The sequence below is a fragment of the Populus alba genome, chromosome 17, assembly GCF_005239225.2.
Source record: "Populus alba chromosome 17, ASM523922v2, whole genome shotgun sequence".
In the NCBI taxonomy this organism is placed as follows: domain Eukaryota; kingdom Viridiplantae; phylum Streptophyta; class Magnoliopsida; order Malpighiales; family Salicaceae; genus Populus; species Populus alba.
Window position 1 is genome coordinate 10911714 of NC_133300.1, and position 24921 is coordinate 10936634.

The following is a 24921-nucleotide window of genomic DNA, read 5'->3' on the forward strand; positions in this document are numbered from 1 at the left end:
ATAACTTCACCCTGAAATGTACTAAAAGGTATGATTGTATTTATAGCATTTGATTATTGCATCTATTTTGTTATGTGTATATGTGTGTGGTTTGTGTATTCATAACGCGTATGTTTTAAGTAAATTAAAAATAAAAAGAATATAAGATGAATTGTGAGAAGCGATGTGAAAGAATGAAATGGAGAAACAATTGAATTTGTGTGTGACCAAAGGTTACTGCATGTATGTAATAGAGTTATTTAATATTGTGTTATCCAAGATGATAAGAAAAGAGCTTAGGAAATGTATAAGTTATAGGGAGAACAATATTGTAAATTTGGTAAACCAAAGAATCAATAATAGTATGTATTATTAGACAGATTGCTCAAGAAAAAAAAAATAAAACAACCCATTATACTCATACATGATGGTTAGAAATATGAAAGTTACATGAAAATTTTAGGTTGTTACATAGAAAGCACACTAGAAGATTCTAGGAGTCACAAATAGTGACAACACATGGGTCTCACATGCCTCCACCACTGGCTGCGCATGCAGGTGATGCTCTAGTGTCTTGGGAGGTGTATGATGGCGTGGATTGAGCAACTCTTCTTTCCCTCTTGACTCCTATGCTGATAGTGTAACAAAAGGGAACTTGTAAAAACAAGAAACAAACACAATAAGATTCAGATCTTTTTTTTTTCTTTTCCCTTTTTTAGATTCGCTTATCTTTCACTATTTTTTTTTTTCCAAATGGCCATTGTCGCTACCACCACAAGTGGAGCATAGTGCACGGGGAGGGCCAATTTGGTAGTTGTTGATAGGTCATTGCTTCACGACTGGAAAGAGAGAAAAAGTTGTTGGCGATGGTATTTGCAACGACAATGCTGTTGGAATTGGCATTGTTGGATATCTTTTGGCAAATGTTGCTATGATGTTGAGGTGCTAGTGTCTACTAGTGGAGGAATGTGGTCGACGGTGATGGTGGGTCGATTTGTGGCAGCTTCAGATGGATAGATGAGAGGAGAACACCATGAGGTAGAGGTTTGCATAGTGGGGGGCTACTCACGATGGTTATGAGTTGTGTTAAGAGGATAAAGGTCGGCATCGTGGTGAAAAGTGTTAGCTTCTGGGTTTGGTCTCCTCACAATAAAAAATGAGGGGCTGTAAAGAGAACAATCTTCAATTATGAGTTTCAAAACATGTTATGAATCCTTATTGATGTTCATGTGCTGATCCACGTAATTTTGGTTACAGCTTTTTCTCTCTGGAAGGTGAATATTCAGCAGATGATGCTTGTGAATTCAAAGAACTGGAAGAGGGCATAACTAAAAATTATTTCTAATTGCTGATTGCAATCCGTTGCGCCATTCTGGAGCAACAGTGTGATCAGGAGGGGAGATACAATTTTTCAAAAGGTTAAGACATTTCTCCCCCTTTGGTTCCCGTAAATGGCAAATGCGATACCAAGTCATGGCTGGCTGCTCTGTTTTTAAAGGGGTGGAAGAGATCATAACTAAATGTGATACCAAAGCTATGGTCAGTTCATAAGCATTTGAAAACGACCTGCAAGAAGCAATGAGTTGTTTTTAAATGCCCATTGCAGTTTATTTCGGTCTCCCTAAAAATTTTGGAGCCACAGTTCAGGGCCTGTTCGAATTCGATGCTGGAACTTGATACAAAGAGCAAAGAAACGACATGGAAAATGCTTTTAGTTGAAAAACTGGCTTCGAGTGACTTACGAATTATCGTGGTGATCAAAACTTGATTTAGCAAAAGGTATTTGTGGAGCATTAAATGAAGTCAAATCATGTGATTGCTACAAAAGAATGAATCCCTCTCATCCATCTGCAGAAATAAAAAGGTCTATTTGGAAATTGGCCCATAAAAGTAATAGCAGTCTTTGTCAGGAAAAAAAAAAATATTAACTATCACAGTCAAAATTGAATGAACATACAAGTATATATATTGGACATGGTAATTTATAAAATGTTTCTTGGGCCGTTATTGTCCCCCCCCTTAACGAGCTGTTGAATTGGGAGGATCCATTTCCATTGCCTTATAATAGACTTTTTCTGCATTAGTCATTCTATCTTGGAACATTGTCCATTCTTTCCGACACCTCTCTCTCACCTGAAAAGGAAAATCCGAGCTTAATTAGTAATACTCTTCTTGTTTTTAAAGGTGATAATTCAACTTCACAGAAAATTATGCAAGGTCAAGGTTCAGTTCCTTGTAGCTAGTCCAGAAACAAGGAGGGAGATGGTGTTCGCAATTGATTTTGATAATAGAGATTAGAGAGAACACATTAATTGCATACCCCTTCCCACGGTGCCTTTCCTTTCTGTGCTTGCCCCTGTGAAATTAACCACGAAAAAAAAAACGGTGAAGAAAATATATTCCACAACCAACTAGTTCATATTGAATATTGACTTGAAGTTACCTGGCTCCCGAGTGAAGGAACGCCTTGGTGAATGATCCACTGAGCATCCACAACTCCTATTTTCTCATGAGCAGGCTAATTCCCAGTAAAGTCAAGTAAGTATAACTTGTTGTAGCAGGAAAGTGTTAGTTCAGGTGCATGTAAGAAAATGGTTACCGACCTCAACACATTTCCTCAGAGCAAAATCTAGACCCCAACCATGAACCAAGTCATTCTACAATAGAACAAGTTTCAAGATTTCACACATAAAATTTAAAGGAGTGGCATTGGCAGGAAATTTAAGTTCACTTGTTTTACCTGAATCATGTGCCAAACACAACGCCATGCATCTCGAGAAAATACAGTTGCCATGATCTCAACAAATCTGTTCATAAAGTATTTTATGTAAGATACACTGAAACCCAATACAAAATGTATCTTCAGCGTGATTAGTAAAAGGAAGCCCAATCATTACAGTAATAGAGTAAATTGGAAATGGATTTAATCATGTTTGCATACGCTGCACATGGAGGCAAATGTGGATCTGTACACCAACCAGGCTTCTCTTCAGTGTCCCTGAAGGAAGGGAAAAAGAACTCAATATCATCCAGACACTAGCGTTGAGATTTGTTTCATAAGAAAAAGTGAAGGCACATTAGGAAATTCTACTATTCTTACTTGTGCACTTCAATGCCATCTCTTCTCTTTGTCATTGCCCATGTTGTTCCTCTATCTGGATCTAAACCAGGCTGTGAAATCTCCAAACCATGTTTCCTTACCAGTTTAATGTATCTGAAACAGATTGGATTTAAACTTCATATTCCAATTTATGAAAACATGCATCTCTATTCAAATGGAAATTGAACTTCCAGTATATACTTCTCTGCATCAAAATGTTCCACCCCAAGGTCCTCATCCCAGAGAAAAATATAATCGTAGGGAGCAACAATGTCAGGATGAAGAAAACGTTTGGCATACCACCTGGACCAAGTTTCAAGGAGTATTTTAGTAAATGCAGCTTAAAGTACTTAGTAGAATTAACTACAAGTTAAGAAAAGGTAGAATTTCTAACCACTTTGTTTGTTTGTGAGCACTGATGTGAACAGTTCGCTTTGACCACTCAAACTCATCCCATTCAGTTGTCCGTCCATCATAGTGAAACAACACAATGGTGAAGTTCTCGGAGAACTGAGACAATATATATAAATACATATATCTTGAGAAAGGGAACACGAGAAAAAGGTGACTGAGAGAGAAAGAGAGAACCTTTTTAACCGCCGCATCGATATTTTTTTTCTGATCATAACCAACAGTAAAGGTTACAAGATATCTAGGTTGGATGGTAAGGTCCTGCAGACACGATGTCCATAAATCAAAGATATGGATTAGAGAAGAAAATGATGAGTCGACAGTCAAGAAAGCTCAAAAGATCCTTCATCATATAAATGGAGCACAGCACAAAAGAAAAGATTTTAAATCATTTTGAAGTGTCAGTTTGTTATGATGTATTATCCAGTTTTCAATTTCTATCTAAATACAACTAGATGTAATTGCAACTGTTTGATGCAAATCATCTTCAAATGATCTTTTTATCCTACACTGTTCATGTTTTTAGATCAAGCTACTAGTGAATGCAAATGCATGAAAGTAACCGACTTGCAAACCATAATAAGATGATTCATATGGGATATTTAAACACCTCACTAGGCAGACCCCAAAGTCGGCGGAGGTAGAAATCTGATTCAGAAGCAACTATACCAGGGGGTAGTCTTTCAGCACCTCGAGGATTTGTTGGAACCCAGATCTGCATCACAAACACAACGGTAAAAAATTGTGCCTGCAGAGAATCCATGTTGATACATTTTTTATTGAAAATTCATCATTAGTTACGGATAATTGCAAGTCAAAGTTAATTAGTTAACGTAAGTAATCAAATAACATAAGGTAATTGACCTTGGTCCTTTATCACACTTATAGAAGCAAAAGAAATCAAATTCTGAAACAGGCAAAAGGTAACTGCAATAGGTATCAGTATTCCACAATTCTCATGTTGATGTCACTCTAATTTCAAAAGAGCAAGCTTCCATCTTTCCCTCAACTGTCGTAAACCATAAATCATTTTTAGCACCTCAAACCTTGTCATTTTTTGGTCTATCTATCCTCTGTTCTCTCCAATTGTTTGAATCCAATCACTATGCCACATAGATGCATCCATAAATCTACATTCTATATGTCAGTCTTTTCAGACAATCTTTCCTCATACTTATCCTCAAAGGGCACCACCTCCATTTTTACTTAGAATGAACTCGTATCTCCTTATTCTTTCATATATTTTCACACAGTTATCCCCACAATCAGATATTATCTACACTCATGACCAAGCTGCATACTAACCTACCAGCATCAGCATAAGTAGGATAATAGTTATACTAAGACAAGGCTATTTGAGTTGAGAATCACAGTTTCATAATAAAGAGGAGCTAATGCCTTCAGGTGTTCAGGTTCACCATTGCAGCACAAACTCTGGGCCCATTCACAAAGGTTTATATTTTGCTTAAATGCACAACCAGCACTTAACCAATTTTTACACATCAGGATTAGCTTAAATAGACTATATACCTCGGTCTTGTTGTATCTGGGAAGTAAAGGAGAGGCCTCTTTGTTACCCTTTAGAGAAGACCAAGCATTGAACAGTGCTTGCTTTGAAAGACCAGAGTATTTGTCCTCAATATATGTAAGATCAATGGAAGGAAACAAACTGGATGGGAGATTCATCTGCCAATCATAAAACATTGAAACAGAGTTTTCTTCTCGCATTAAACAACAGCAAAACCAAATGAAAAAGAAACATAACTATAAAGTAGAGATTGAACAGGTTAAAACTATATATACCTTAGATAAGGACAGCGTTGGAAAGGATATTCCTAAAAAGAAGCCAAAAATTATTCCAATAAAAGTTGTCATGAAAAGCCTCATCATCTCACTAGGTTTTTTGGGAGTTCCACTGCAGTTCAATAGAGGTCAAAGTCACAAATATAGGCATTGTTGTTAAAACTAATCCAGTTGTAAGTTAAGGTGGAAAATAGACCTGAGGCTGAAAAGAAATAACACAGTGTTTCTTTACCTCCGAAGGGGGACTGGCATTATGGTAGAGATTTTCTAAGTACAGAATCACAAATATACAAGTTGAAATCCAGCAACAAATAGCTTCTTGCCACACTCATCAAGTCCGGTTCTCAGTGCTTGAAAAAGAAATGAACTTCCTCGCGGCAAGAAAAGCTGACGAGCATCCTAGTACATTAGTCAAACTTGGAAGACACACCGAAAAAGAAAAGGCAGTACCAAAACTGGACAATATCACATCTCAGTGACAGTTTAAATAAAGGACATAAGATAACAGCCTCATCAAGCCAGTGCATTCCCAGGATGTACTGAATCAGTAGCATTGCAGTACCATAATGTGCCATGGATTCATCATTGATATGTAATAATACCAAACAAAATACTCACATAGCGCATAGAAAAACTTTTAAAAATTGCTATCTGAGTGTGAATACGCAATGCAATCAACGCAATACAACCTCACGAACATGGGCCGTTACTTCTCTTCCGAGTGTAAATCACTTCAATTTACAATCGAAAACGATGAAATTTGCCAATATTCTTCAAGAACGCATCTATTCATCTACTCCAAACCCAAAAAAATCTCAACTGATCGTAAACCTCAAGCCAAATTGAAAGCTCCCCAATTAACCCGAGAGAGAGAGAGAAAAAAAAAACTACTCCTTCTTGCATCTAACATAACATAACATAACATGATAGACTTGACCAGCTCGAGATTACCTTACAAGCAAAAATGAATTTAACACACACGTAGAATAAATAAATAAATAAATAAAGGGTGGTGGTAGTGGAGAAATCTACCTGGGTATTCCTTGATTTGGAGGGAAAGATCGGATTATAAATCTAAAGATTTTATTTATTTTTATCCTTTTCAGAAACCAAACACGATCAGGTCTGCTTTTGCAGACAAGTAGGAAGTTAGTTTTCTTCGAGAGAGAGATAATTTAATTTAATTTAATTTAATTTAATCATCATAACGGAAACAAAACGCAGAGAAATGAGAATTTATAGTATGCTGGTGGGTTACCTACTAAATTCCCCTCCTTCGTCAACTTATATGTTGTAAATGATTCAACGGGTTGGATACCTATTATTTCTTCATGATCTAGCATTCGGTCTTTCTTCCTTGCTCATCAACTTTTTTGCCTTGCAGATTTATCAATGCCTATAGTTTCGATTTCTTTTCATTTTTACCCTTGAGATTTTCAATTTTCCCATTTTATACTAAATAACGAAAATTTTCAGAATAAGAAAACTAAATAAGTGAAACAATTTCTTTCAATTCAAAATAAAATCATAGAAAACTGGATTTTCATTCTTTCTCCTATTTTTTCATCTCATAAAAGAGTTTTTATATATATAAAGAAATTCAGAGAATAATAAGTTGTTTATGGGTCATTGAAGCTTAATGAAAAATATAAGGATAATGGTTGAAAGTCCTAAGATATAGCGGTGGAAGTTGAACATGAATAAATTTATAGTGGTAAAAATATAATTTACCCTTTTCTTTGTAATATTTTTTTTGTAGGACCTAGGTGAGATATGGTTGTTATTCTTAGAGGTAATCATTTTTTGATTTAATTTAGTTTTTATCTATAAAATTAATTAAATTAAAATTTTATAAAATATAAAAAATAAAACCGAAACTAGTTCAAATCAATCGGTTTCGCTTCGGTTATTTTATATTAAAAACTGAAAAACTATATTGTTTTTTGGGCTTTTTCGGACTTTCTAATAGGTTTTATGATGGGCTTGGTTTTGGTTTGGTTTTGTTTTTTTTTTTTAATTTGGTTATTTTATATTTTTTTACGAAACCAGTTCAATTTGATTAAGGTTTTTTGGTTTTAGGTTTAAGAAATCAAAATCGAACAGAATTGAATATTTTTTAAAATATTCTAATTGGTTTAATCGATTTTTTTCATGCTTTGATTTTTTTAGTTTTCTTTGTTTAATTAGGTATTTGATTTTTTTTTTACTTATTTTTTGTTATTATTACTATTGTTGTTGTTGATGACGAGAAGACAGGGGGTTATTGTGTGAGTTGAAAGACCAACTATTATTGTGTGATTTAGATTTGGAGATTAGCTTTTGGCTTTTTTTTTTCTTTCTTTTAATTTCATAAACTGCACTTTTGACATTTTGAAAAATTTAGGAATATTCATGAATTCATGAAAAAAGATTACTCTATAATTATTTTCATCAGTGGTCTTGGCAAATGCAAATTGTTAATGTATTTTGCACGTGTCACTTAGTATATTTTTTTTTATCATAAAATCTTTTTTTATTGTATATTTTTTTTGAGTTGCTTTGGGTATTTTGTGAGTTGATTGTCTCTTACATTCTCGTGTTCTACTGTGATCTATGTATTTGAAGGTTTTTCTCCTTCAAGTTTCCAAACTACATTGGAGTCCAATTTAATTAGCTATAATGGAAAGGTACAATTAAAAGAAAGATAACCAAATTGTAAAATATGAGAGAACCACATGGTCAATTTCAAATTCACGTTAAAAAATCTTTTTAGTTCATTTATTTATTTATTTAATTCTTTTATGGTCCTTTTAGTCTAGGAAGTTTTAGTTTTGGTTCAAAATTTTATTTTTTTTTTTTTTTCTTAGTCCCTAATTTGAGACGAGAGAGAAAATTACTGAAAATAAAAGAAGGAAAGAGAAAATTATTGATTAGCCACATTTCGACAAAAAAAAAACAAGAAGATCAATTCTAAAGTCAACGAGTTCTATTCAATAAAAGGAGTTTCATTAGATTGTTTTTGTTATCTACTCGTAAAAATAGATTGATGCTAAAGAGTATTTTTCAATTCAGGTTACTTTGTTTTTGTTTTTTAACTAATTAAATTAAATTTTGATTTTAGACTTAAAATAGGTTTAAGTGTTTTTATTTAAAAACAAATGGTTGAAAATGTATTTTTTGGCACTTGAGGTGTGATCCTAATAGATAGATAGATAGACTTCTACAATTTTAATTTTAATTTTAATTCATTAAAATAGATTAATAAGAAAATATGTTATGTTTCTTATATTTAGGGCTGTTCACGATTCGGTTCGGTTCGGTTCAGTTTGAACCATAAAAACCAACCGAACCGTGTAACTTAAATTTTTGAAAATTCAAACCGAATCGAACCGAATTTCGGTTCAAACCGAACCGGTTCGGTTCGGTTAAATTCAGTTTTATAGCAAAAAAACCGGAAAATCTAATCATTCCAATTTCCATCAATGAAGGAGGCCTATGCTAAATCAGCTTGTAAATTAACAAAATGTAGAGAAAAAAAAGAGAAAAACAAACCCCTAAATCTTGTCGTCGATTGATTTCAAGAGTAGGTTTAGAACTTCAACATGGTAGAACCAAAAACCCATTCAAATCCCTGGCACCTAAACCCCCATAAGATTATAACTAACAACACTGAGTACAGATCTTCAATTTCTACCCTCACCCCTTTTTTAAACATAAATTTAACCAAATAACTAGTATTCAAAAATCATAGCCATCATCATCAAGCAACTGTTGGGTTCTCATCAGAAAAAAAAGCATCAGATTTAGAGAGGGAGCCCTTCTCCTTGCGATCAACAAAATCATCATCACCATCGGGATCTCGAGCAGGATCAAACTTGTCCATGGAGGAAAGAGCCTTGTTGAGGAAGGGTTTATAAGCCATATCAAAAGCTTGCCACCCAAATGCAAGAGCCCTAAATACAACCACCACCTGTAGTTGAAAAATTAAAAGACAAAAGAAGAATGATTTTTGAGAGGGAAAAGAAGAATGCTTTTTGAGGTGCAGAGTTGGTTTGCACTAACGACGACTTTTTGTGAGGGAATGAGAGTTTGTAAAGGCAGGGGAGGGGGGGTTATGTTAGGTAGGGTTAATTTAGGTTAATAAACTATTTAGTATTTATACTCCTTGGCTGCCTGTGGGTTTATTATGATTTTTTGGTTATTCCTGTTCAGTTTATCGGTTTTATAACTAAAACCGAAACCGAACTGGACCTGTTAAAATTTATGATTTTAAAAATTGGTTTAATCGGTTTTTCATTTCGGTTCGGTTTTTTCAGTTAATTTTTCTTCGGTTTTCTCGGTTTATTCGGTTAATCGGTTTTTTTGAACACCCCTACTTATATTATATATTGTTCAATTTTCACTTTGTTTTTTGACAAAAGATACACTCATATTATTCTATCTTTTTTTAATACCTTACTGTATATCTGTTTTGAATGTTTTATGTCTTACAATAACATAACTTGTTTTATATTTAGTAGTGCTATGGAGATGTAATGTGTAAAAATGAGCTAAATTAGATATTTTTAGCATAATTTCAAACAAATGACTAGAAATAGTTTATTAGGATGAGTTATTAGAGCTAATAAGTGAAAAATCCTAATTGCATTAGGAATCCAACTTGAACAAGGAATCTTAGTGGAATTAGGATTGGTTTGAGCATAAATCAAGTGTTGAAGGTGCATAGAAGTTCATGTGAACAACTGGCAGAACATTGGATTAAGACTTACAAACCTATCAAACTAGATCTTCATGTACTTTTTAGACCATATATGTCACTACAAGTAGAATCTTACTCCATTTCTAGTTGGGTTCAAAACTATATATTTCAAGCTTTTCATTCTTATATGGTAGACTTAGTAAATCATTAAGATGAGAAAAAACAACATGTTTAAAGTCATGTTTGAAATCTACTTGGGAACTCATATAAGTCTATCCCATCTTTCAATATTAAGATGATGACATGGTAGCTTATTAATGACATGATAAGGGCTCCACATGATCAAAGAGACTCTTCTAGAAGATTAAAGTCAATACACAAGTCATTAGAATGAGATTAGTATAAGAAAACCTTAAAGTAATGTGATTAAGAATTAGTTATTTACTAGAAAAACTACTTCACCTTCTTAATTTCCCATAACCAGCCCTAACCTCTAGAAAAAGGGGTGACATTCATAGAATATAAAAAGAGAATGAGGGGTTTTATTGTTTTCAAATTATTTTTTTTCTATTTTTTTACTTTTTTGAGATTGCAATACTCATGAATTTTATACAAGCTTAGTTTTTGATTTTATATGGTTAGCACTCTTAAATCTGAAATTATTATAAGGATTTGTGTTTAAAATTATTACATATCTAATTATGATATATGAATATCTTATGTTTTTCTATAATTACTTAATAATTTATGATTGAGATTTTATAGGAAGTGCATTGTATGTATTTGGTTTTAGATTGAATGCTAATTGATTAGTTTATATAGAAAGCAAGATTAATTGACTTAAGTAGTAGGATTATACAAGTTTCAAATCTATGTTTAATTATTTATTACTTGAAAAATATAAGTCTTTATTAAATTAAGTCTCCATGTGTTTTTAATTAGCATGAATTAATCATACCTATCTTGATTTTAATATTATCATGTAATTAAATCTTGTATGCTTAACCAAGGTTATTATGTTATTAGAGTTAATTAATGCTTGAATGCTATGTTTACTAAAAGGTAATTGTAATTACTTGGCTTTTCAAGCCAAAACAACGGTAAATTTTATATTCACTCAATTCCTTTATGATTTTTCTATCAAACCATTTCAAATATATATATATTTTTTTATCATGATTCAATTAAAGTTGAAACAATTGCAAGCAAATATTTTAGTAAGAGTTTCAAATTTAGTATTTTTAAGGTGGAATTGAAAGCGGATCTGAAAGAAAATTTAAAGAAAAATCAAGCATGGATTAAAAGAAAAGACATGAAAAATTCATTGAAGTTCACAAACAGTGGTCTCTTAAATCCTATTGAGTGTTATCATTGCAACTTCTTATTGTGCCTTCCAGCTGCTTGTTAAAATGCACTAACATTGGTCTCTTCCTTAAATCCTAGGCTGTTGTGGATACTTTTTCCATTTAAATCCTAGGCTCCATAAATTTTAGTATTTAGCAACATTTTCCAACCACATTCAAGCATGTTTTACAAAGCAAAAAAATCTAGCAACCTCTCCATTGTCACCCCCAACATATCCTCCCCCCTTTTCACTGTAATTTCATCAAATAAACTTGGCAAAATTCCACAAGCAACCCAACCAATTTTCACCATAACTCATCACAACATTTACTTTCCTATTTTCAACATAATTCCTTTCATAAAAACCTCTAAAAAATCCACAACCACAATACAATCTTTTTATATATGAAAATGGAATCATCTGCATCAAATGCTGATAACATACAAAGTTACATCTATTTTTAATCTTGGCTCGACCTCCTATTGGCTGGCATGACACTGTCTGGTAGTTCCCACACACCACCACAATTTGCACAAATAAGGGCTTTGTTATTATGAAAAATAAATAAATAATTAAAGGTCATGATAGGACTTACATTTTGAAGCAGCCCTGACACTTGACATCGTGCAAGTTAATATGTGATGATAAATTAACCAAGAAAAAAAAAAACAAAGGAAAGTGTGTGGTACTTTTAAATTACCATGAAAAAAAAGTTTGGGGACTAAACAAGGTGTTTGAGCTTGTGTTTCCTCTTCTCGAGTTTTGTTGGTGGGTTAAGCAAATCGATATCATTTTGGAGAACCTTTCATTAACAACACTCACAAGACATCAGTTAAAAAAACTAAAAAGAAAAGAAAAGAAATGATATTATTTCGGAGGGACTCACCATTTTGATCTTTGAAATGACTTGCTTTTCTCTGTTAGGTATTGCCATTAGTGGGACTACCCCACCACCAAGCAAAGTGGCCACCACCACCAAGCAAGTGGCAGCAGCCTTTGTTGAAGAAGATGGCAGCCACCCACTCCCATGTGCAGCTGCTGGAAAGAAGAAGAGAAGCCACCATCCTGCCTATAAATAGGCACCATACAAAGAGAGCAAATGTGAGAGAAGAGAGAACGTGAGAATGAAGTGAAGAGAAAGAAGAGAGAAAGAGCTGCTGCATGGGCAGCAGCCCTGCAGCTGCAAGGCAACAAGAGAGATGGGAGTTGAGTGATTAGATCCTCCTCCATGTATTTATTGTATTCTTTCTCTATCTCTAATAAATGGACTCTCTCCCGTGGATGTAGGCGGTTTTGCCGAACCACGTAAAATATTGTGTCTTAGTGTGCTTATCCCTCCGTTGAGCAATTATCAGTACATCACCGGTCCCCGGATTCCGCCCTACAATTGGTATCAGAGCATATGGTTTAAGTAGTGTTTGATTTTTGCTCAAAAATGAAAGTTGTCAAAATTGTGTTTTGACCATACCACTATGTAGAGGAGGACGAGACGAAGCCACTGGTGAAAACCGCGTCGAAAACGGACGTCGGAATCTCCTTCACGCGCCGTCACGCTCCGGCGAGGTGACTGGCCACGCGCGCAGACGCGCGTCACATGCGTCTTCTTCGCCCGGATGGGCTGACCCGACCCGAATACCAGACGACCCGACCCACGTGGCTGACCCGGGTAAGGATGACATCATCATGATGTAATTTGTGACGTCAGCATGCACAGTAAGCATGGCCCAAGATGACATCAGCATGATGTATTGGTGACGTCAGCAAACACAGTCAGCATGCCATGCCAGCAGACACGTCAGCACAGTGGGACCCACATGCCATGTCATCAGCCGCGAGCCGAGCCGAGTTGAGCCGAACCGAGTTGGAACTGAGCCGAGCCGCGAGCCGAGGGATAGGATCCAGTGTAGCTGATCCTACGTGCAACCGGATCTGAGATTGAATCTGAGCCGTTGATCAGGCCAGAATTGTTTTGATCAAATCTTAGCCGTCTGAAGTGCGATTTGGACGATTCAAGACATGTTTCCAGCTAATTTGATCATTCCGGATGCAATGGTACGGTCTGATTGTTGAGATTCGAGACCGAAAATGGCAGTGGTGAATTATTGAAGAGAGATTGCCCGATCAGGAGGCATCTGAGGGTCATCATGGTGGTCGATGGAGATGAAGAAGAAGAAGGTGCACATGTTTACCCAATTACATGTGCTGAACTGTTAAATGGGAAAATTTTAATGCCTTGATGGAAGGCAAAATTGGGACACTTAGGACACCCGAGATGTGGACGATTTGAGGTGTAGAGTGAAAACTGATGAAGACCAATCTTGTCAAATCTAAGCACTGGTAGTCTCGCCAGATGTTGAGAAATCATGTATTAAACCTGTATATCCCAGATCACTTGTAAAGGAAAGCCGCAACAAAGCTAGCAAATGGTTGTATATACGAAGAGACAGTACGATGGATAGATATGGCCTAAGAAGTTCTGTCTAGGAGATTGGGTTTTAAGCGGGACCAGTGTGACCCCTCCAATCTTTCCTGGGAACTTGCTTAGTGGAAGGATTATCCATACGGTACTATTTTCGTATATGTGATAGTTTGTTATGAAACTGTTGAAGACTAGCAAGATGACGGCATAAAGGAACAGTTGGGTTCCATATGATCAAGGATCTGATGGAGTGGTGATTTCTCCAAAGAAGTTAGATTCGGTGACTGTGATTTCTCGAGGGGAGAATTGATGAAGACCCTGATAATGGAAGAGAAATACAGCAAGGGGATGAAGATTGGCACCCTATTTTGACTTGGACAGGTGTTGTGACAGGATGAGCTGCTGTCAAACATAAGCAAGGAATAGGGAGAAATCTGGAGAACAGATATTGCACGAGGGCACACGGAGATTGTGTAGGAGTACCCGAAGGATCCTAACGAGGTACTGTAATGAGACAACAGGTGCAAGGAGAAGAAGAGTTCCCAGATGAAGCTCAGAGCAGAGACTGTTAAAGTTTGTACAACAAGAAGTCTTTTATGCTCTTGATGAAGACAACAGGCAAAGACCTTTCCAATGCATGCAAGGATGGAAAGAGAGCTGTTGCAGAGGCACCTAATTGAGGGGGTGCAAACGCCTGTGATAAAAGGCGACCGCCTATGATGAAAGGCGTAGACACCAAAGAGAGTGGTGTAGGTGGAACTGTCAAGCAAAAAGGCGTAGAAGCTCCAAACATAGAAATCGAGGTGGAGGATTGCGAGGAGTATACCGCAACTTTCTCTTTCTATGTAGTTAGTGGCAGTAATCTCTCCCAAGTCCACATGGTGGTAGAGAATCTTGGAGCCACTGGAGTCATCCCCAATGAAGGAGGATGAGACCGCCCCATGACAGCGGGCAGAGACACCTTAGAGAGAAGGTGTGAGGGCTATGAAATGAGCCCAAGATCAGGTCGCGCAAGACAACGGGCGTAGACACCTCAGATGGAAGGTGTGGGCCACAATGTGAGCCCAGTTCAAACCGCCACATGACGACGAGCGGAGACACCTCATGAGAAGGTGTGAGGGCCAGGATAGGAGCCCAAGTTCAGAACACCCCAGAGTCGATGTGATGGCTAGATATAAGTGGACAGATGGATAGCCAATGAAGTGGCTATGATGAGTATGAAGACAAATGCATGATTGACTTTCATGGATATTGCCCCCATGCTAAAGATCAATGAGCTAGAAGACATTTGCCTTGGACAATAAGTGGATGACTTGTGGAGCATTAAGACGCGGCTGCTATGAAGGAGCAGAGGGCATGCGCAGGTTCCGGGAACGACTTGACTCTTGTCAAGGTGGTGAGCTCGATAATGACATTGTAATACTCAGAGTATGGAGATAGATATGGATCAACCTTTAATGGGCTGCCCCCATGGTTAAAGGTGGAGAGCTACCTGGACTCTTACGACTAAGAGCGAGAGACTCATGGAGAAGTAAGGCGTGGTTCCTATGGTGGAACAGAGGGCAAGCGCAACTCCTGGATGAGTAGACTCTTGGAAGAGTGGTGGGCTTGTGATCATATTGAGATACTCAGATAATGACTGTCGCATTTGGAATATCCGTTTGAGGGGGTGTTGTAAGCCTTGGTGTGAGGCTTGATAAATCATTCCGGACCGAGCATGGTTGATACGCTCGAAGGGGAATGTTCCCAGAGACAAGCGTTAACACTCTTCAGATGTGATGTGTGAGACCATCTGGTTGAAGTGATCCTTTGGTGTAAGCAAGGGTGTGCTTTGGTGACTCTGGTGATTGAAAGGTTTGGCGAGTACCTGTAAACTTGGCCACAGACGCTCTCGGAATGGTAAGCTTGGAAGAGCTGCAGGATGCAAGCTTGTGCTGAAGAAGCAAGAGGACAATTGCCCACATAAATGGCAAAGGGGGTGATTGTTAGGTATTACCATTAGTGGGACTACCCCACCACCAAGCAAAGTGGCCACCACCACCAAGCAAGTGGCAGCAGCCTTTGTTGAAGAAGATGGCAGCCACCCACTCCCATGTGCAGCTGCTGGAAAGAAGAAGAGAAGCCACCATCCTGCCTATAAATAGGCACCATACAAAGAGAGCAAATGTGAGAGAAGAGAGAACGTGAGAATGAAGTGAAGAGAAAGAAGAGAGAAAGAGCTGCTGCCATGGGCAGCAGCCCTGCAGCTGCAAGGCAGCAATAGAGATGGGAGTTGAGTGATTAGATCCTCCTTCATGTATTTATTGTATTCTTTCTCTATCTCTAATAAATGGACTCTCTCCCGTGGATGTAGGCGGTTTTGCCGAACCACGTAAAATATTGTGTCTTAGTGTGCTTATCCCTCCGTTGAGCAATTATCAGTACATCACCGGTCGCCGGATTCCACCCTACATTCTCTTTTGCAGGAATAGGAAAACCTGGACTAAAAACTCTAGACCTAGTGAGCATGAAAAATAGACTATACATGGGCTCCCATGCTGCATAACATGAGTTTCCTATTACATTGTTTGTGGTTACACACTATTTGAACAATAATTACACATGAATTGAATAGTAATTAAAAAATCAAGGTTCTATGAACAGTAACTCTACTTTATTTTATATATAATTAGGGGGGTTTGATAAAAATTCAAATAACAACTTTTCCAACCTTTAAAACGCGTTTAGGAGTCTAAAATTTATCAATTGAACATAAAAACAAAAGTAGTAAAATCTAATTGTTAGGGTTATTATACCTTATAGATTCCTATTTTTAGTTTTAAACTACTATTTGTTTCGTTAAATCTAGGAAACAAAACCGATTTAACAAGAACAAAATGCACTAATAGATTTCAAGATCTTTATTCAATAAAAGAATTGGAATAGTTTTCTTGGGTAGGTATTTCAATTCTTGAATGTGAATTTTAGGTTTTTTCCATCCAGGTTCATATTAATGATCATATGAACCAAATTGAAAAGGGGAATTTTGAAAAAAATCCAAGTGTTGTACAATAAGAGAGAAAAAATAAATTAAGGCAACAATTAGAATTGCCCAAATAAGCCCATAACTTGTCTAGGAAGCCTAATATCTTGAGTTGCTTTATGCAAGATCTTGTTTATTTTGGTTATGGTGCTTAGAGAGTAACTAGTAATATCTTATCAATTACTTTCTAGAAATCATTTTGAAAAAAATACAAAAAAAAAAAGAGAAAAAATTCATTATTCACAAAAAATAATAAAAATATCTCCATCTAAGATTTCTCTCTCATAATTGTATCCATCTATTTCTTTAAAATGGATCTAGAGAGTAATTGTAACTAATATAATGTACTTGTTACTACCTAAACATCATAAATTTATTTATTTAATAAGAGAATTTTTATTTTTTTCAAATAAAAAGAAGGACCAAAGTAGTTATTAGAAAAAAAATAATTGATGAATCTTGTTCTATCTAAAATCATGGATCAATTAATAATTCTTTTACAAATCATTAATTTAGTGAATGCTATTTAGAATGTGAATCTATTCATATTTAATAAAAAAATCATAATTATAGAATGAAATATTTAATAGTTCATCCATAAAAAATGATACGGATAAAGTCAAGGATGTGTAAGACCTTTATTAATTTAGTTTATAATTGAAGTTGTGAACTAGATTCACATGTAACACAACTAAAAAGCTATTAGAGTAGAAAGTTGAGGTGTTGTCATGATAAAAAAAAAAAAAAAAAAGGAAAAGGAAAAGGAAAGGGAATATGGGGAACAAATTCAATTCTCTAAAAGATTTCGTATTATTTTCAAATAATAAAAAAAATAAAATTAGTTATTATATATAATGGTAAGGATATTTTTATCAAACTAAATGTCTCAACAGAATTCGTAATTTTATATCATTATATATAATTTTTTTAAGGTAAAACAATTTATTTATTATTTATTATTTATCAATGTTTAAAGTTATATTAAAAACACCTAAAAAATGGATGGTTTAGATTACCAAATTGTCATCTATTGCTTTGGGCTGCTTTGGGCATCTTTGACATGGACTTTTGGCTTCAACGCATAGAACGAGACATTTATGTATTCATAGAATTTATTGTGATGTGATTTTTTTTGGTACAAAGGAAATAAAAGGCAAAAACTAAGAACTACTACATAAACAAATGTTCATAGAGTCAACAAGCAGAAAAAAGGATTCCGTCTAATCTTTCGCACCTAATTTGACAAGAAAATCCGCACAACAATTGCCTTCTCTTAAAGTATGACAAAGTTATTTTTTTTTTATTATTATTAATATGAATGTTTGGTTTAATTTAAATATATTTCAACTAATTTTTTGAATTTTAAAATTAACGATAATATAAGTTTTTAATGATTATTATATTAGTAATTATAAGACTCAAATCTGAAATTATAAAAAAATTTTATTTTTAAATTTCTTGTTTTTACTATTAAGCCAGTTAGTAGATGGTTATGACAAAGCTGAACTTGTCATTCCCTTGAGAGGAGAGAGAGACATCCATAATGATCGAGCCATAATGAAGAAAATCGATATAATTTTTAATTAGCCGGAGGGAATCCATAAAGTCTAAGTTACAAAGAACCTGTGTATAATCCTAGTTCCAAGCAATCAAGAGGCCATGCTTCAAGGCGAGGAGCTCTAGAAGCAAACTAGGACTATAACCTGCGAACCCAGAAAATCGAAGCACCCAATTACCCTTCCAGTCTCTAAGAAGTCCTCCAAATCCTATAGATCCAGGAGTACCAATAGAGCTTCCATCCATATTCAATTTAATGAATCCCTGGATTGGACGCTGCCAAGAGATCATGCTGAAATTTGAACGAACAACATCCCTCCCATTCCAGCTCACACGGCAATAAGCTGCAAACTATAAAATCTGCCTCAGCAACCATTGCCCCCCCGTACTAATCTTCGTAAGCAACCATATTTCTATGACCCCAAAGCCATCATATCGCCGCAAAAAAAAAAAAAAAAAGGAATTGAGTGTCATCAGCCAACACCACTGTTTTGCTTCAAAGGACCAGAAGTCAGCCCTAAAGTTAAACCTTATAATCTGATATCATCTGCAAGAAACGCGAAGCCCTAACTTATAAGAAGAGACTTTCTCGAGAAGATATTTCATTGAAGTCACTAATGAGGGCCCAAAGGCCTTGCACTTTCAACTTTATTGTATTCAAATAATCCCAAAGCTAAAGTTGAACTCGAGGAAATGGCAGGACATAAGCCGCCGAGAAGAACCAGGAGCTACTTCCCACAGAAACCTGAATAGTAACACATTGCCTAATGATATCCAAGGTCGAAAGGGGGACATAGCTAATAGAAGATATAGTCCATATGCCACCGGCATGCCCTTGGGCTTTATAAATAGCCACTGGAGTATAACCAATACTATATTAACCTTCAAAAAAATTGACATGCGTTTCCATGTTGTGTTTTTACAAAGTGTTTTTTTTTTTTAAAATTAATATATTTTTCATATATTTAAATTATTTTAATGTATTGAGTTTAAAAATAATTTTTTAAAAATAAAAAAAATATTATTAACATGCTTTTTCGAATAAAAAACACTTTAAAAAGTAATCACACAACCACACTTCTAAATACCCTTGTATTATGGGGAAATTGCTTTGCTCGTCATTTAACAATAGCCAAGTATAATAGAGTATGCTGGTTTATTTTCCATGTTATTGTTGCCGTTTGAACTAAAAAAATTTGAAATATAAAAAAATAATATTTGGATTATCAGAAATATTTTAACAATGTCCAATAATCTTTGTTTAAATCAGATTTTAAATTAAATTATCTATCGTTTTATTGTGAATATGTTTATGGATTTTTATATAATCTCATGGAATGTTTGTGGTGGCACTAATAAGATAAGCAGACGCCACTACACGTGATCAGGATCGTACCAGGTAAAGGAAAAAAAAAACTCGAACTGGATAAACTATTTGTGAAAGAGAAACAGAAATAGCAATTGCAGTATAGCCTTATTCATTCAATCACTACACTCACTCTTGCCCCTTCTCTCCCTTACTCATCCTCTAAAAAACACCTCCCTTTCAGACTCATAGCCCAATGCATCGACACAACCCTCACCCTCACCCTCCCCAAGCTTTTCCAAACCAGCAATAATCCCACCAAAAAACTGGAGTAATTGTTACCGGAGCAGGCCTTGCAGGTCTAGCTGCCGCAACCAGGCTCAACTCCCAAAACATCCCTTTCCTCCTGCTTTGAGGCTTCAGAAGCTGTTGGCTGCCGAGTTTGGACTGATGTTGTTGATGGCTCCTGCCTTGACCGAGGCTTCCAAATCTTCATCATTGCATATCGTGAGGCCCAAAAACTTCTGGACTATAAGAAGGCATTGGATCTACAGAAGAGTTCTTGATGATGTTCTAAATATTACATCCTATGTGCACATGGATGCAGTGTGTGCATCAACTAATGGTAAGAAATAATGATCCCACGTGTCCATGCTAGCATGGCTTCTGCTGGTTTTCCTGACTGAGGTTCGAACTGATCAAGTAAAACGCAACCACAAATGCCCCCTTTTAAGTCCTCTCCTCTCCCTCAACTCTTAGTGGTTGCATCCTTTCTTCAAGAATAACGTTTGAGAACCTGAAATAAACTTCTACAAAGCAATTTTTAATCAATGATAAGTGACTAGAAATTTGCCAATGGTCAAATGTTAGTGCCAACATCTCTAGCATAACCCTTTCTTACATATATTTAAAATTTAATGTAATTGGCCAATTGTAAATGACAATGTACGAGTAGAAGACCTCCACTGACTCTCTTTCTTCAAATAGGGCTTTCTATATGGTTTTGGTTGAACAGAAAATTTGGTTAAAATTCTCTGTAAATACCACTTACGATTCTTGAGAAAAATAACAGGTAATGATTACATTAACCATCATGTATACTGAGATTTGGACATTCTTCAAAGTTTGCTGTTCATGTTGATGGGACAAATGCACAGAATAGGAGCATCACTAACACATCATGAACTACTTACTACACCATGTCCTCGAGTAATTATGGGGGTGGTTCAAGTATGCGTAGAGATGGATATTGTGTTTAGAAATCTATGAAAAGGGAACGATAAATCAATGTTGATATCAGTTGGTATCAGCTGCTAACCTGAATTCCAGCCAGCTCAAGTTTAAATCCCTTGGCCAAGAGATCATCAACTGCCTGCTAGCTCCGTATCAAATGTAACCTCTCCGAATTGTGTAAAGAATTCCTTGAACTCATCTGTCCATTACAATAGATAAATCAAATGCCCAAACAGTCAAACAATGGCCACAGTAATGGAAGGTAAACCATGTCCAACTGCTTAAAAGCGTGTTTAGGAACGCAGTGTATATTATATTTTAAAAAATTTTGATATTTTTTTTGTTTAAAATGAATTTTTTATATATATTTTTAGATTATTTTAATATAATAATATTAAAAATAATTTTTTAATAATAAAAAATTTTATTTTAATATATTTTTATATAAAAAACAATTTAAATCACCGTGGCTACCGTAATCTACCTTCAGTCACCACCGAAGGTATTCCACCTACAAATATCTTCTTGGTTTTAAAATCCTTCATTATCACAGAATCTGTAATTTCACCATATTCACCAAAATGCTTGATGAATTGTGCTGCATAAACAAATAAAGCCAAAAGAACAAACACTCTTTTTGTTAGAAAAAAAAGAAAGAAAAAGGACTCAATAGTGAATTGGAACATGACGAAGAAACTAACCAGTAGTAGCCTCTCTCTTGCTAAACCTCCAATGAAAATCTTTCTGCAACACATGTAAAAGAGTAAAATCCAATCAAACTTCACTGCTGAATCTTTTCCAAAAGGTTCATATATACCATCTCAAAGAACATATAAGCACCTTCCTATGACTACCAGAATGGATCTTTTTCTTTTTCTTTTTCTTTTTTATTACCATTTTTTAATAAGAAGATTACTAGAACAAAAGGGTTTAATTATTAACTCAAGCCAAGCCAAGCCAAATCCTACTAGCTTGCCATTCATTATATATATAATATAAGGGGCTCTCTCATCTATGAAATTCAAGCAAGCAATTAATAAAAGAACCCAACACCACTTAAGAGCAATTGAACTATTTTTTTATTTTTTATTTTTAAAAAAACCCCTTTAATTCCCTGTTTGGTTCCCGTGAAAGACAAAGAAAAATTATATATATAAAAAAAATTATTTACTTTCAATTCCCACATAGGCCCAACTTAATGGAGGCCTCAATTACAGTGTTTTGAATTCTTTTTTTTTTTTGCCATGTGAAAGCCAGTAAAGATTTTTGTTAAAATTGCAAGGTAAGAGGAGCTTAGGTTGCAGAGACGAGGAAAGAGGCTTTGCATTGGGTTAGGGACTGTGAGAGATTGTCTAGGGCTTTTTCTTTATCTTCTTTTCCAAGCATGGGTTTCTTTTATTTGTATGCCTTTTTTTTTCATAGAAAATAGTGTTCTGGAAATTATTTTTAATTTTTTTTGTGTTTGTTTATTATTAGAAAAGTTGGTTAATAGAAAATATTTTTCAATTAAAAAAATATTTGACTTGGTTTTTAGAAAAGTGTTTTCCTTTAGTTCTGGGTGGAAAACATTTTCAAGAAGTTGTGAAAATTTTAGAAATGTCATGTTATTTGATGATTATATAAAATTTAATCCTCAAACTTTTGATTGTTATATAGTTTGTTTTGAATTTTTTTTTTCAATTTTATCCCTTAAAATTTGATTTAATTTGATTTTTATATCAACTTTGGTTCTTATTTTTATAATTGTTATTTTTTTTTCTTATCATTTTTTTAATTAGAATTTTTTATCTATTAGATTTGATTCTCATTCTTTTGGTGGTTATTTATTTTATTTGAAATAATTTATGAAATTGTAATTTTTTTTAAAATTTCATCAATTTCAACTTTTTTATCTGTTAGATTTGATTTTTATTTACTTATTTAAGATAATTTATGAAATTAATTTTTTTTTCAATTTTATTCTTATTCAACTTTTTAATTTGTAAGATTTGTTCCTTATTATTTTAATAAACTTGAAAAAAAATTAACAATTTATTTCCTAACTCAATTTTCATAACATAGCCAAACACTAAAAAATATTTTTTAACTTATTTTTCATAATACTATCAAATATCAGAAAATAATTCACTTTTCATAAATCTATTTTTCTAGAAAATCAATTTTCAAAAATAAAACTATTTTTCAACAAACAAACGAAACCTTAGCTTTTTTTTAAACGTGCATTCACTGGTTTTTCTCTCTCATTTGGTTCCTGCTGGTGTGCTTTTCCTTGAGAGTAATTTCCTTTCATTTCATGTTTTCTCTTCTGTTGTCTCTGTGGTTCTTAGTAGTCTTTCGTCCGATGTTTATTGTTTATATGCTGGGGTTTTCAGTTCTGCTTCTCTGTTCTTTAGAGGATCCGTTGCCTGTGTGTTTCTGCTGAAGGGTCATTGTTGGGGCGTGGGGTGGTTTCCTGGGTTGCTTTTCCCAGGTTTGCTAGTCTTTATTTGTTTTCTCTGCTCCCATTGTTGCTACTTCTTGAGTTGTCTACATTTAGGCTATCTTTTTCATCTAGTTGTTGTTCTTGGTTGCATTTTACTTATCATGTTCTTATTGTCTTATTTTATTCACATCTACTTGATTAATTTCAGTTGCCTGTTCAACCATAGATGTTTGTGTTTTCCTTTATTGTGATAAGATGTACAAACCATAACAATAGTATCGATATTAATTAATCCACTCCGTATTGTTCACGATTATGCTTTCATATGGTTATACATTACGTGTTTTTATGGATTGTTTTTATTACATATCATTTAAGGAGAGATTTTTCAAAACATTAGTATAGAACTTCAGAGCTTGTTTTTCCGGTTTATTATTTTATGGATCCTCTTAATTAAATGTAATGAAAATTTTAAATGGATGGTAATTACTGAGGAATTATAAAAATTATCTCTTGATTTAGCCCATTGAACTTCTTTTATATCCACTTCATTTTAATAGATCAAATTGACACTTTTAATATATAATTTGATGTCATGGTTAGGATTACATCAACTATTAATGTAATTATTCTAGATGTACTAGTATCATATATAAATCATCACTTTTAGACTCTTTATTTAAATAACTAAAATTCCAATAACTATAATTTTTTTTTTCTAACTCAATAAAAAGGGAATGATTATCGTTAATCCCTATATTATATATGTCTCTTGTCAAGCTTTTTATGTCTCTCATCGAGCTTTTTATAATGTTATGTAATCAAGTTGGGTGGAATCTGTTTGAAATTGAAGTTGATTTAATAGGGCAGATGACACCCTAATTGTAAAAAAAAATTAGATGATGTATCATTTGAAACTCCTAGAATCCAGCTATGGTGTAGCTGGAAAAACAAGGTTCAAGTTTTTTCACCCAAAAACTTATTTTAAACCAATTTTTTGACCCAAAAACACATAGAAAACATCCTATGAACCTTGTTAATCCAATTCATGGCCTCCAAAAAAGCAAAACAATTGACCCAAAATCCAAAACAAAAAATCTTCTTGAGCTCAAATATGTTTTTCTAGTCGTTTTCAAGGTAAAAAAAAAAAAATACATAATCTTAACCCCCCTATCATATAGAACCATTTGACATAAAAATCAATCATTTTGGCAAAACTAATGGTAATTTTCTCTCTTTAAGCTAGAATCTGGTAACTCCTTTTCTCCACCTAAAAAGGACTAAAAATGATGGAAATGAAGTTTGGTATCAAAATTTACTTTTTAAAAATTATAAGGACTGGTCACTTATTAGCTAAAAATGATGAGGAACAAAAATAAGCTTTGCAAAAAAATCTCAAAGTCACCATCTATGTTACTTTTGTTTCTCACTTCAATCTTGTTTCTTTCAATTTAATCACTTCTTCAAAAAAAAAAAAATGCAATTAGGTTTAAATTTGGACTCGAAATGACCCAACCATGCAAAAAAAAAAAAAAGTTTGAGATTTAAAATAAATTTATTTTTTAAAAATACACTATTACAATTTACAATAAATTATGAAAGGGTAAATAGTAAAAATTGCTAAGTATTTTACCGGTAAGCTTTAG

At 34.4% G+C, this 24921-nt stretch overlaps 1 protein-coding gene across 8 annotated transcripts; it reads right to left on the reverse strand.

Annotated features, from left to right (window-relative positions):
• Positions 1-592: 592 nt before the first annotated feature.
• On the reverse strand, positions 593-6700 carry LOC118046116 (uncharacterized). 8 transcript variants are annotated; one of them, XR_004687086.2, is made up of 17 exons: positions 6326-6543; positions 5526-5680; positions 5294-5405; positions 5021-5176; positions 4101-4205; positions 3668-3751; positions 3474-3589; positions 3281-3382; positions 3080-3193; positions 2921-2977; positions 2720-2786; positions 2583-2636; positions 2423-2497; positions 2300-2335; positions 1937-2112; positions 1722-1827; positions 593-611 (listed from the first exon to the last, which is right to left on the reverse strand). XR_004687086.2 is itself a non-coding variant. In XM_035054893.2 (16 exons), exons 3-16 carry the CDS (start codon positions 5543-5545, stop codon positions 1999-2001), a joined length of 1212 nt encoding a protein of 403 aa, XP_034910784.1. In that variant the 5' UTR covers positions 5546-5680; positions 6326-6418; positions 6552-6699; the 3' UTR covers positions 1829-1998. The 8 variants fall into 8 exon arrangements, 6 of the variants coding, with proteins under 6 accessions (XP_034910784.1, XP_034910785.1, XP_073262106.1 ...); XR_012168555.1 differs by lacking the exon at positions 593-611 and having other exon boundaries at positions 1461-1827; XM_035054893.2 differs by lacking the exons at positions 593-611; positions 1722-1827 and adding an exon at positions 6552-6699 and having other exon boundaries at positions 1829-2112; positions 6326-6418.
• Positions 6701-24921: the final 18221 nt, after the last annotated feature.

What these genes read in the sequence shown, in the direction of transcription:
- LOC118046116 (XM_035054894.2), bottom strand. Translation starts at nt 5,545, where the DNA reads ATGCCAGTCCCCCTTCGGAG. An exon ending in GCTCACAAACAAACAAAGTG is followed by an intron (nt 3,383 to 3,473) that starts GTTAGAAATTCT and finishes AACTTGGTCCAG; the next exon opens with GTGGTATGCCAAACGTTTTC. An exon ending in GTGTTTGGCACATGATTCAG is followed by an intron (nt 2,637 to 2,719) that starts GTAAAACAAGTG and finishes GTTCTATTGTAG; the next exon opens with AATGACTTGGTTCATGGTTG.